We start from the raw sequence: 14,355 nt of genomic DNA, 5'->3' as shown, positions 1-14,355 counted from the left end.
AAGCAATTGTTGTTTTGATGCAGCCATTCCCAAACTTAAGAATGACTCAGCCCAATTTAAAATTGGAAAAATCTTCTGGGGCCCACCCAAACTTTTACTCACAGCTCTGTTCAACAGACAAGACTAAGATGGAGTATTTCTCTTTTATTTTCATTCATACCATCTTTTGATGGTAAACTTATTGAACGGTATACTTATTGAAAAAGTGATGATCAGGAGGTGGTGTTTCCACGGACAACACCAAGGACAAGTTTTGGGCTTCTAGTAAATATCTTAATATGACTCTATGACCCTGAAATATGGCTCACTATTTACAGTATGTATATATATTTGCCATTGTAGTGGTCTTGCCTTGTTTTTTATTTCTTATTAATTTTGCTGGATTTATGTACTAAGTCTGCTGCCATAATATAGGAATCATGTCATGTGTTCCTGTACCCTGGAATCAAAAATATATATGTATGACACAAGCATGACAAAAACTGCTAATGTTCAAATGACAAAAGCTACTGGCTGAGATTTCGTCATAGTTACTGTACATGTTGAGCTGACTCTTACAATCACCAGTCAGATTCAGACAAGTCAGCGAGTGTAGTTTGATCCAAGGACCATACACTTAGACTACTCTGATCAGGGTTGTACCACTGCTGTCAGTGGTAATGCTGATTTCCTCCCTCACCAGCCAGCTCTGGTTTCTCATCAGTCAAACTTGAGAGGGGTGTCTTTTTCCTCGTGCATTGCTTAGTTCTGTATAATCCATATCTCAGTGATGTGTGTCTGCTGGTTTCTGCCCTGTATGCCCCTGGTTTTTATGTGACAGCAGGCTGCATCCAGATGTCAGGGACTGAAGCCAAACTGTCTCTGTGGTCTACCACCAGTTGTGTTTGGCTTATTGCCTAATATCACTCAACCATTTCTAACAGTGGGCTGTGGATCTAAGACCAGAGCAACACAGGGGTATATGAGGCTGTCTACTCACTCACATGTGACAAAATCAAACACAGTATTCTTTTTTCTTTTTTTTGTACACGGTTTAGCAACATTACAAATATTCTGCTCCATTGATGTTTTTTAATGATTCTAGATATCCTAGATATGAATCACTGGGAAAACGAGGTAGAAATGATGAAAATTTATAGAGAAATGTATTGTTTTTTTTTACTCACTTAGACAAGCTCAGAAAATTCCAGCACTCAACTTTGATGCAGCCCGTCTGAACAAGAAAAGATGACATTTAAGATGCATCATAGAATTGTTTGAAATAACGTTTCATATTTTTCAGCTGAGGGCGTTATTTTGTGTTGAAAAGTGGTGGGGATGTAAGGGCTCAGATGAAAAAAAAAAAAAAAAACGTTTAAAATGGTCTCATGAGTCATTCAGAGCTTATGGTTTTAATATTGATATGACAGAACATTAAAATTGTAGAGAGTAGGGATTTGATTATTTCTAATTATTTGTCCATATTACTTTTACAACAAATTTAAAATCATTGTTTACAGTTTTTCATTCATTTGTATACAGTTCCACACAATAAATTCATACATTTGACACCATTGAACTTAGAAACCAGATTTTATTTGAGTCTGGTTTACGGCAACCAAAACTGTACTGTACATCACAGTTTGATTAAAGCTACAGTCTGGAATTTTGAGAAAAAAGTGGACTTGGTCAGAAAATTTGAATGAGCGCATTCAATTTTCCCGCAGCTCCCTCCACCTCTGAAATGACACTCCAATATTTATCCTTGTTTTCCCTCTGGCTCGTTCCAGTCCTTTCTTTTTAGACTGCTTTTCTTTGTCTGTCTTCTTATTTCTTCTCTTTAACGTTGGCAGTCCTGGGGCATTCTTCAGCTCTAGGGCTGGGTATTGTTAAGAACCTCACAATTTAATTCAATTTTGATTCTGTAGGTCGCAGTTCGATTCAATATCGATTCGATGCAATATTGACTTAAATGCTTCGATATCAATTCAGTTCTAAGTAGTAATAAACAAATAATTCATTAGAGTACCTGTTGATATTTCCATCCATCCATCATCTGTACATATTCTATGTACACCGCTTAATCCTCTGCAGGGTCGCGGGGGGGCTGGAGCCTATCCCAGCTGACTTAGGGTGAAGGCAGGGGACACCCTGGACAGGTCGCCAGTCCATCGCAGGGCCACACATAGAGACGAACACTCTCACACACTCTCATTCACACCTACGGACAATTTAGAATGATCAATTAACCTCAGTATGTTTTTGGACTGTGGGAGGAAGCCGGAGTACCCGGTGAAAACCCACGCTTGCACAGGGAGAACATACAAACTCCACACAGAAAGATCCCAGGCGTCCCAACCGGGACGCGAACCAGCGATCTTCTAGCTGTGAGGCAGCAGTGCTAGCCACTGGGCCACTGTGCAGCCCCTGTTGATATTTTTTTAATTAAAAAATGTAATCTTAAATTATAGATTTGTCCTCTAGGAAGTTCTATTTCAAATTGAAATGTAAACAAAGGCACACAATGTGTTTAGTTATAAAATAGTGCAACCATAGTTAAGCTGACATAAACATAGACATGACCGCAGTCCCTCCACCCTCCAGCGCGAGGGGGTAAAACGTCAACACTGAACCCACCTCTCTCCCTGGAGGAGAGTGCTACTTGACACTTCTCAGGCACTCACCTTGGCTCTGATTGGCTGTATTGAGCCAGGAGTGGTGGATTCTTGCAAATCAAATAACAGCCACTGGGTGGAGCCACAGGCAGTGAATTTTTACACAGCTGACCTGTGTCTTATTTTACTGTCAGATCATAATTACAATTTTAGCAAATATAACAAAAAATTGTTACAGACTACAGCTTTAACTGTTATAAAACTAACAAATGAAACACAACGATCTTAATATGTTTGCAAGGCTTAGGCTGTTCTAGATAGCTAATTTAAGCCAGTCCATTTAATTGATTACATCATGATTTTACAGTATATACTAATTGCATTATTATCTAATGAACAATAACAGTTCTACAACACATGCTGAAGGCTGTTCATATTTTATATACTGTTTATATAGCGCGCTGTTCATATTTGCTATCAGGTTAGATATCTGTCAATTGCAGCAGTTGGTGATGGAGAGCCAACTGTACTCATTTGTTACTTAACATTTCTTGGTGCAGGCTATTTTTTCTGAACATTTTTAACAAATTCTGCATTTAAAAAATGAGAGACATCTGTTTTCTTAGAAAGAGGTTTCTGTGATGGATCCATAGTTCTGTCTATCTTGTAACTGTTGTCTGCTTTTACTGTACAGAGAAGAAGAGGAGTGGTTTGTTTGTTTGTGAATCAAGTCATCCACTATTACTCACTGTCAATGTTAATGTATTCCTCCCAATCCCACTCTATCCTTAACCTCACTGTGCTTGTGGCAACCATCTGTAGTAGTCAGACAGTGGATAAATAGACAGTGCTAAATCTTAATGAATCAAACTTATTTTTATTCTTCATTTTCAGGGGTAAGACTCACTTAAAATGTGTTATTCACTCTCACGGGTGTTGATTTTCACACCAGAAGCTTTTTTGTTTGCCAGCATCCTATGGCTTGAAGGTACTGACTTCATTAAATGGCTTTCACAGGAGCACATTCTTACTTCAGCGAGGGAAAGGAGCACATTCTTACTTCAGCAAGGGAAAGGTCGAGCTGAGTCTAGGTTTTCTCTAAGCTCTAAAAATGCTGCTCTTTGGAGAAATACATTTAAATAATAAATGCAGACCCCAAATACATTTTTCAATAAATTCACTTGTAAGATTTTAGCTATGAGTGCTTTTGTGTTTGTATATTTTTCAATAAAAGCAAAAACAGAGCCACATATTCTTACAAAGTTTTGATTTAAATGACCCAAAAAGCACATTTCTTGATTCTCCAAATGAGCTCTAACACCTTCAGAAGACCTTAAATTATTAAGGAGCCAAGAGATCCCAGGCACTCCTCATGAATTAAATTTTAAAAACCCTTGTTTAATCCAATGGCATGTTCATTAAAAACCTAAAACTGGGCATTTAGGAACTTTAGAAAATGTAACCTTTCAACAACATTCAATATTTAATGAGTGAAGTTAAGCCTTTAATCCTTGGGCTTTGTTCAATGAACTCATTTGAAATTGGTGAAAAAAAACAAAGAAGAGAAAAAAAAAAAATGAAATATTTTTTTGCAATGAACAAGCATGTGGACTCACCAGATATGTGTTTTATTTAAAAAGTAAGGGTAATTAAATCCTGACAGTGAAAACAAATACACATCCAGCTGTTCATAAGAAGTCCAATCTCATCGCGACACCTGATTTTGTTTTACAGCCACAGCAGACACATTCACCAGCAGGTTGTTGGTGTCTGACGCCAGTCAGCAGTTTTTTTATTCAGTATGATTTTAATAATCAGATCACACCTGAACACATTGAAGTCTGTCATCACGCTTATGGATTTCCATTAAAAGGAATCTACAGAGGCAGTTTTGAAGATAATTGTAGATTTGTAATAAAATATATTTTGGGCTGACAGGGGGTGAATTTTTGCAAGCAGATCAATGCAAAAAGTCTATATATTTTAACACGCAATAGAAGGAGAAAATAAGAACTGTTGCAGACAAAATTAATTGAGGTTGGACCTGGGCAGATACAATGCATGATAAAACTATAAATTGCACCCTGAAGTCACCTATAGTTGAGTAATAAGGTAAATCAGTGCCATGTTATTCATTTATTCCCATGAGCTCTCTGTAATTTTAGGTTGGTTATGCTTATTCTGTGTAATATCTATTCACTGTAAATTGTATTGTCCCAGATTTTTTCAAGTGTTAATACAACTTGCTAATTCTTCTTCTCACATAAATATTCACTATATTACACACCGGCGTTATCAGCCCGCTCCACATGCAATATGAAAGTGTTGTTCAGAACACAAGTTAATTATGTCAGTTGCTTGATCTGTAAATCACTTTTCATATGCTGTTAAAGCGCTAATGCATTCAGACTGTTACTCTGAGTCAGACTGCTTCACATGATCTGTAGAGGTCACGATGAAAGTTTATTCAAAGCATCTATATGTAGTGGCATATGTAATGGCAAGAAATGTCATTTCTCGAATACCAGAAACATTTTTAATTTTCACAGACAGTGTGAAATCTTGCCTAGTATAGTACCTACGTACTATATGCATGATACTTGATCAAGAATACTTGAATGACACTCCTGAAATGGATTCTTTCTAATGCTGTATGGCAACACATGATTAAAAAAAATGATTTTTATGATTTTGCCATGCAGACTCAAAGTATTCTCTTCTTCCTCTGCTTATAGACCTTAAAGAAAACATATTATAAAGAAATTAGAAAGATAAATTAGAATTCTTATAATTATTAGTTATAAGTTAGCATTTCACTCCACTTAATGAAATAAAAATTGAGTATTTGATGGATAAATCTTGGAATCTTGAACTTCGAGAGTTTAACAGCTTTTCTTGCTTTAAGTAGATCAATTTTCCATCTCGCCCTCTCTTCACACGCAGGGACGGCCCGGATACCTCCAGTCCTCAGCTTGGAGTCTTCAGTGGCAACACTGCATTAGAGTCCGCCTACAGTACCAGCATGAAAGTCTTCATCCGGTTCCACTCAGACTTTTCAACTGGGGGATTCTTTATTCTCAACTTTCATGGTATGTATACACACACATTTACCTATTATATAGGTACACTCAGATGTACGTTAACAGCATGTACTGCAGATACAGTGAGATAGATATGAACACACAGGTAGAGTGACAGACATCAGCCACAATTTTACAGTATAGTTCAAAGCACTTTTTAAAAAAAATAATATTCCTACATGCCATCAGTGTGTCAGTACTATAGTCAGTGAATAGTTTAAAGAGCCTAGATGCTTTTCGTAAGTAAATAACATACTATAGATATTAGAATATGGCCTTTTCTTATTTTACACTTTTCCATTACCATCTATATCACTCTGCTTCTCTTCACTGTGTTAAGGAATGAACCAGTTTGTACTGAACTGGATAGTTCCATCTCATGGTCTTTTAAAACCATCTTCTAAAGGGATCTGTAGTAGTGTATGCCTAGTGAAGGAGCTTTGTTACTTTGGCTCCTGAGTTTTGTTATAATGACACAGTCACAGCTTTACACCCTGTTGCTTAAGAGTGTGAATTACTTTCGTTGAACTCAGCAACTGCTTTTGAGGAGCACATACAATCCATATGTAACTGTGTCATGTAAACATTTAGGATGTTGTTGTTGTTGTTGTTGTTGTTGTTGTTGTTGTTGTTGTTATTATTATTATTATTATTATTATTATCATTATTATCAAAATTAGCTTCTGTTATGGAACCAGTGAATCATCATTTGAGAACAGACTGGATCATCCATACTTTAAATGCAGTTTCACATTTCTTACTGAGCTCCTGTCAAAAACTTGATTTCTTTTTGAATGAGACCATTTATTGGAGTGTTATACCACTTATGAAGGTGTTCTGAATTTCTTGCAGAGTTCAATACTGTTGTTTTATTGTGAAGTAAATCATGAAATGTGCCTTTGAACCCACAAGGCCAGCCACAAACACTCAGCACCTATGTGAGATTCTCACCTCATTTTCCTCCAGTTTATGCCCAAATTGTTATTATTATTTTATTCTTTAGTGTTTTTGCATTACCAGGATGAAACAAACTTTGTCTTTTACATTTTCATCTGTCAGACTTGCATATGTTGCTGCATCATGCTGCATATAGGCAAGACACGTGCTAGATAGCTTATGTATTGTTCATGAATAGCTGAAATGTCAATGTACAGTAAGCGGTAAGGTCACCTTCTCAAACAACATTTAACACCCTAGCTCAGGGTCACTAAACAGTCCCCACCATTACAGTTCAAGGCAGTTAAGACATTTTGAGGCATAAAGTAACCTTATGTCAAAGTCATATCCTCTGTGACACGATCATACAAGCATGACTGCCTTCTAAAGAACTGCTTGGATAGTTTAAATAATAAAGATCACAAATCACATCCAGTGTCCAATTCTCCACATGGATGCTCTTTCCAGAGGGAAAGAGGCGACTGCACTGCTTCTTTCTTACGATGTCAGTAACCTCGTTTGCAACCATATAATGAAGATCAACATCTTTGTTTCTTGGTTCTCATGTCTTTGGTTCATGTCTATTATTATCGAATAATTAGAGGAGATACTTTTTTTTCTTTTTTTTATCTCAACAGTCACAGTCTCACTAATCGAACCTTCTCAAGAGAAACAGCAAAATATGTCAGTGCCAAAGACTTTATTGTGTTTTCCCACTGAAATCTACAGTGCCAATTTGTTTGCACCTCTTTCCAGCCTACCGCCTGAAGAAATGCCCTCCTCCCCCTGCTGTGGAGAACGCAGAGGTGATCTATGAAGATGAAGACTTCAAGATAGGTAAAAAATAACGTAAATAATAACATTACTCTTTGACGAGAAAGAAAACTTTTTTGAAACCAGGTCAGTTGCATGGAAATCTTGGTTAATTGAGCATCTTTTACAATGACATTGTTTTGTCCTAAAGAATTAGGGAGGATATTCAGCCTTATTTAGTTTTGTGCATCTTAAGATCAAAACAAGTCTTACCTGGCAGGAAAGACAAACCACCTGATCAGGCATGTAGGGGGTCATTATTCTGCTGATTGTAAATTACTCCACTAATGGGCTGCATTTATCTAAATATAGCAGGCCAACATTGATCTGTCACTGTTGATTTCATTTTGCTTTATTAGTGAGGCTGAGCTCAGCCTACCCCTGTGTGCCCACGTGTATCTGTGTCTGTGAGAAACCGTGAAACAGTAGAGAGATAGATTTACAGAGAAATACTATTTCTTCAGTAACAGGAGGACTATTATCACTTGATATTCAAGAATGATATAGCATGGTTAACCTTTCTTTCACTATTGCATTGTTTCCTAACTATGGAAGACCTTCATATGTACATTAATCTGTTGGGTTACAGAGAGATAAAAAAAAAAAAGCTACGGGAAATTTCTTTCTGTTGTTTTTGACATTCTGTTTATTCATTCTAATACTTGAAACTTTTTCATCTTCAGGCCTTTAGTAATCCTTAAATTAAAACAAGGAATGCTGATTTCTTTCAAATTCTATGTAATTTGTGTCTGTTTGCACCCACTGCAGAAATAAGTATAAGGTTTAGGATGTGTTTAGTGTAGCTAAGAACAAATAGGGATAAACAGCTGGCTTCATTAATGGAGAAAAGAAGCCCTCCAACGTCTTTAAAGGTGTCTTAATGGTATTTATAGTAAATGCTCTACCTTGTCAGCCAGCAAACTAGTCTACAATACATTTAACTACCAACTTGGACTTAATCACAAGGTTCTGAGGCACTCTTGCAAAAGAGAATATTCTATTCACAGTCTATTTTTACTGTGTTTAGCTATGCATAACACATCTTGTACCAGCCTTTTTCTAACAAATGTACTGTGTGGAAATGAAACAAAATATGTTCTCCCAAGAAAAACATCAATTCTTTGGAGAAATAATCACTTGTCAAGTTTTCCATTTTCCCTCAGCTCTGTGTTATGTTGTGATTTGCTCAAAGCATCTTGCTCTTAGGTTTGATGACCTTTCAGATCAGGAGCTGTAATTTTTTTGAATAAAAACAATAATTTGAATAAAAAATCATCTAACCCAAGTAGGAGCAAATTACCCTGCCAGTGGTATGCAGAGCTTAAATGCTTCTGGTAAAATATATGATCATTTCTCTGCAGAAAACGTAGTTTTTGAAAAGTCAACATTTTTCTGAATTCAGAAAAGATTTTTGAATGATTAGCTGATTCAAGGGATTTTTTTGGTTTTGACTCCAAAAGAAACATTTAGTACATTTGTTAAATTCCAGTGCCATGAAAGTTTTTATTTACCCCTACATATTAAAATAAATGTGATTAGATATGATCTTCAAAACACTGATCAGAGTGCAGCACTACTCCAAAATGTTTATTTTCAAAGATGACATGGAATTATTGCCTCTTGCAATACACCACAGCAGCACAAGGCCTGCACCTGTTCACAGCAAGGGTGAAGCCATTCTTTGTGACAGACCAAAGGACCAAAGGGAGCTAGTTTGTGATAATCATACACAGAAATCTCACAAGTCCTCGCAACGTTGGAGTTCATGTACTGTGACTTTTACATTCACAAAACCTGGCAGAACGGAGTACCTCAGAGACATCGCCTGCTTTGTTGTCGGTCAGTCTAACAGCCAATTAGACAATCTTTGAAGAAGCTCAAGGAAAAGGTTGAATGTTGTTGTTTGTTCTGTTTCAATTTTGAACTCCATGCACCATGCTGTGAGCTGTTTGCCACGGTATGCCTCCTGGGCAAAATCTGAAGCGTCTCCCTGACAGGTGGTAGATCTCCACCTCTTTTAAGATGGCAAGCCTGTCAAACTTCTCCACTCAAAATGGAGCAACAAAACCGACGTGTAAACTCATTGGGAGCTTTCTGCTTACAAAATAAACATCCTTAGGGTTGTTTTTTTTTCAATTCAGATTCCTTATACAATAATAACATTACTTTAAAAGAGTTAAAGGTTGCTGTAATTGTTTCCTCTGTTCATAGCTGTAGAGAAATCCCATCCGCAGCTCCAGGCACTAGTGTACTTTATAGTTTATTCAAAGACAATCTTAGATAATATTTCTAAAATCACAGTTATTTTAGGACAAAATAACCTGGTTACATTAGTATTATATAGAGTTAACAATCTGATTCTTACTTTGAATATGATTAAGTTATGCGGTTTTTACTTGTACAGTCACTGATGCAAGAAGCACTTGTTAAATGTCTACAACATAAAGGTTTTTATTCCCCTGTTTTAGGTGATATCGTGAAGTACCGCTGTTTACCTGGATACACACTGGTTGGAAAGGCAGAGCTTATGTGTAGACTGAATTCCCATTTGCTTTTTGAGGCCCCACCCCCAGCATGTCAAGGTAAGGCCACACCAAGTCTGACTAACCATGCACACAATACACTCTCTTTGCATGTCTATGCGAAAATCAGACGGTGACACTTTATCCAAATTGTTTGAATCTATAGTTAAGTTGTGTTTTTTAAATATTTTGCAGCAGAGAAATCTGAATATTTTTTTTCTCTCAACAAAGTTTATCAAAATCATACCAGGACTTTGAATACCTTTCATCCTCATGTGTAAATAACTTTGCACAGCATGCACAATACCAGGACTGTAGACCCAGTTCACCTTAATGGAATGCAGTCATTTTAATGTTACGAACTGCACCTGTGGTTTTCCTTGAATGACAAGCCATGATGTATGCTGTTAGAGGTCTATTAGGCAGACTGAGTAAGCAGACGATAACATGTTATTCCAAGGTGAATTAAAGTTTTCAAAGCCTTTTATGTTTCTGTTTTATGACATATTAAATAGCAGAAGTGCATTTTCGAAGAATATCATTCAGTTGGCACTGGTAGCTCTTCTTGGTCGAACAGTCCTAGTGTTATGTGTTGAAGGTATGCTTTGCTATTTTTCATGGCGGTTTCTCCATTGTATATAGTTCAAACAGTTGTGGTAGGTACATGACTTTTAAGTCTAAAGAGACCTCAGGAAGGAGGCACTACATATTTTCAATCAGCAATATTAAAACGTAATTGAAGTGCTGGTCGCAGCTCCTGGTATTTCTATGAGACAACTGATTTGAATATCTCTTTTGAGAGTTTTTTTTTTCCCTGCTACAGTGTTGAAGAGATGCTCAGCCTTCACCATCGTGTGGGATGAACAGAGTGTCCTTTCCATTATAAAGCAGGAGAAAAAGAAGCCAGCACTCTTATGAGAGGACATGCAACCAAAGTGCTCCCCCACACACCTTAGAGTTCAGCTTGTTTGTGTGAAGTCCTATTGCATAGTAGTCATCACACAGAAAGGCTAGGAGAGGCACCTAATGTCTCACTTTTTGCCAAAGGCTATTGAATAGGCAGAGAACATGGACATGCAGTCCTTACATGCCACTTTATATGAATCCCAGTACAACCCCTAGACATCTAGATGAAGCACTCACTGATGCAAACTTGTATTAAACTTACATTTCCACAGGTGTGGGGAGTTTATGCATGTCTGCTTTGAAAAATAACTGATAATGGAAGTGGCCAGATAAAGAACAACAGAGGGATGGATAGAAGGACTGCAAATTCAGAATTGCTAGAAATTGGAAACATGCACGTTTTCGCTGTTATGTTTATCTGACTGGCTTTTGTCTACTACCCCTCCAGCCCAGTGCCCAGCCAATGAGGAACGATCTTCGTCATCAGGAGTGATACTGAGTCCCGGGTTTCCTAGCAACTACCCAAACAGCCAGACATGCTCCTGGCTGCTACACATGGTTCCAGGTACAGAGTGTGTCAAGAGGGTGCAACCAGTATGTGTACAAGTTATGTACAAGTGAGCAAAATAGTAGTGTGTGTGTGCGCGCGTTCGTGTGTGTGTGTGTGTGTGTGTGTACATTCATATTTGCATAAAGTGTGTGTGTTTGTTTTATACTGTGAAAGACTGTCTACAGTGTATGCTAATGCAAGTATATGTCTCTGTTAAATATGCAAATATGCATGAATATTTCCCTGTGTGTGTGTGTGTGTGCGCGCGTGTGTGTGGTACACACTTCATATTGCATATTGCAGCTTTTCAGGATATGGTTTATATGATATTATCTTGTTTCCCAGGTTACACCATCAATATATATGTAGAGATGTTTCACAGCGAGAAACAGTTTGATGAACTTGAGATTTTTGACGGTATGTAAAGATCTTCCTCCTCTATTTTTGCCCTTCTTTCACATAGACACACACTAACTCACACGCAGCCTTAATTCATGTTTGTTTAAGAAAAGTAGCACAACAGTTAATAAGATGCGTAACACTTAAATCGTATTTGTGGTGTTCCCCTCCAGGAGTTTTAAAGTAGGTTGAGTAACAGTAAATTGTGAAAGTGCGCAGATCAGAATGTGCATGTGTGGGATTGAACTTCTTCCTGTGTACTTATTTATTTTTATTTACATTGTATATTCCAAACTTTAAGTAACTATACGTATCATTGCTGGGTAAAATTGCTAAGTGACGACAAGCAGTGTCCTTTGTAAAATCATGACAGTATGTCTGTTTACAGTGGCTGCAGCTTAAAACAACAAGCATCATTACAAGCCAACAAAAAACACAAGTGGGATCTTACTTGCTTTTGAAATATATCATTTGCATTGAATGCTGGAATGAGCATATATGATAATACTTATCTGTGTATCGCACTCAGCTCTGTTTATTTTTAATTATGTTGCCCTGTGCGTAGCAGACTATAGCCATCTTTGATGTTGCAGACAGTAATGGCATCATTGTGGAGTAGGCTGCTGTGACCTTTCTCCAATTTGTTGTATCTGGTTCAGTTTTTAAATGTTTATGTAGACTATAGAAAAAAAATAAGTCAGTGGTTCCTTGCTGTATGAGAAAATGTAGTTGTACTCTTTTCCAAAATACAAATATACTATATATATATATATATATATACACACACACACCCACACACACAAGACCAAACTCACCAACCGCTGCTTTGTTCAAACAGACATTAGCGCAGGTGGAGGTTTGTAGTCTATAAACCTGAGATGGAGCCAAGCAATATGCTGTAGTCAGAGAGGATGTACAACATTGAATTTGGGGATACTTAGCAACTTAATGATGCTGTCACCCTCATGTGCTGCATGTCTCAGAATCAATAAAACACATTCTGACGGCAGCATATTGTTCATCTCCATCTCTGGTTAGACTAATATTCATCTGGGAGATTGTTAGATTATTGGGATGTCTGAAATCACTGATACACACTCATATAAAGGAAGTGATATCTGTGTTGACCTACCGCTTCCCCCTAACACACACGCAGACAACGAAAACAAAATTACATTTTGATTTTGTACATACATGCAATTAGAACAAGAAAAAAACTATATAGTACATTGGACACTGTAACAGTATACTCCACACACAGCAGTTCTTAAGTCTTGTGTTCATTTGTTTCTCTAGGGTCCTCAGGACAGAGCCCATTGCTTGTCGCTCTTAGTGGTAACCACTCATCTCAGCTGAACTTCACATCTAAAACAAATCAGCTCTATCTACGGTGGTCCACCGACCATGCAACCAACAAGAGAGGATTCAAGATACGATACTCAGGTATTGAAATATTGTCATTAAAAGAGAACTATCATCAAAATCAAACACTAGCTACAATATTGAGCTCTGATACATGTGTTTCATTCATGCTTAGTGTAATTGTTTGTGAAATGTAAATATGCATGTCATGGAGGAAAGCTTTCGATTTGCCTTCACACACAGAACAGTTACCCATCCAGCTATGCAAATATTGTCTGAAGTGATTCGTCTATGGGCATGAACAACCAGCCCCAACGCATTTCATATCATGACAATCCCTGAGCACCATACATGCAGGCTGAGTCCTCAGCAGCTCTCCAAGTCTTATTCCAACCTATGGTTCCACCTTTGCTGCATGTCCTCCCTTTTCCCTCTCCCCCTTTTCCTGTCATTATCTCTTAGCTGTTCTGCCGAAATACAGGCTAAAAAGCCAAACGATTAATCTTTAAAATTAGGAGTGGAAGAAAAAAGGATGTACAGTAGGTACTTAAACCATGGTCATTAAGAGAACAATTCTAATTGGAAACATTCTTTTTAATGCGTCAACCTAATTAAGAGAATTAGTATGTTCAATTTGTTAATTTGACAATTTGGTTCAAATTGAGTGTATTATCTCTGCAGGATCTTGCCAGCACTGTAGTGTTCTGACCATTAGCTTGGTTCAATTTGGAGTCGTGAGATTTTTCAGCTGCCCTTTAATCGTGGGTTTTAACTTGTGAAGCATTTGTTGGAGATGACCACCAATCTCAGTCACAGAAAATGCAATTTACACTGACACTGATGCTGTTTGGACTTGAGAGGAGTGAGTCACAAAGTCAGTCTCCTGGCTCTCTGTACTGAAAAAAAACATGTGTGATATATTTTAGTTTGTGGGTTATATGAGCACAGTGTCCTGAAGTAATAGCATTGTCTTCTCCCTATGGTGCTGTAAACAGAGAACAGAACTTTATAGCTGAGATTTTTCACTTACTATACACTTGCCATACACTTTAAATGCTCGGTTGTGCTTTACATTGAAGCACATCTTACATATAGAACAGTATGTATATGTAGTGTGTGTTTGTCAGTTGCTTATAACATGACTTGAGTCATGAGTTTTAAGACTCGGTTTTAGTTTCAAGGTAACTGTTAAG

The 14,355-nt window shown here is 37.4% G+C and overlaps 1 protein-coding gene across 7 annotated transcripts in view; it reads left to right on the top strand.

Annotated features, from left to right (window-relative positions):
* The window catches only part of LOC119017738 (CUB and sushi domain-containing protein 1-like), a 405,003-nt gene that overhangs the window by 339,111 nt on the left and 51,537 nt on the right, over positions 1-14,355 (top strand). For all 7 annotated transcript variants that reach the window (XM_037094673.1, XM_037094672.1, XM_037094678.1 and 4 more), the window contains 6 exons: positions 5,538-5,683; positions 7,367-7,447; positions 9,892-10,005; positions 11,300-11,416; positions 11,747-11,818; positions 13,097-13,243. In XM_037094673.1, the coding sequence (XP_036950568.1) occupies positions 5,538-5,683; positions 7,367-7,447; positions 9,892-10,005; positions 11,300-11,416; positions 11,747-11,818; positions 13,097-13,243 (677 nt within the window). The remainder of the gene's footprint in view (positions 1-5,537; positions 5,684-7,366; positions 7,448-9,891; positions 10,006-11,299; positions 11,417-11,746; positions 11,819-13,096; positions 13,244-14,355) is intronic.

This window comes from Acanthopagrus latus, chromosome 4, assembly GCF_904848185.1.
Source record: "Acanthopagrus latus isolate v.2019 chromosome 4, fAcaLat1.1, whole genome shotgun sequence".
NCBI classification, from domain to species: Eukaryota; Metazoa; Chordata; class Actinopteri; order Spariformes; family Sparidae; genus Acanthopagrus; species Acanthopagrus latus.
Note: the sequence above shows the minus strand (reverse complement) of the source record. Positions and strands in the feature narration are given on the sequence as shown.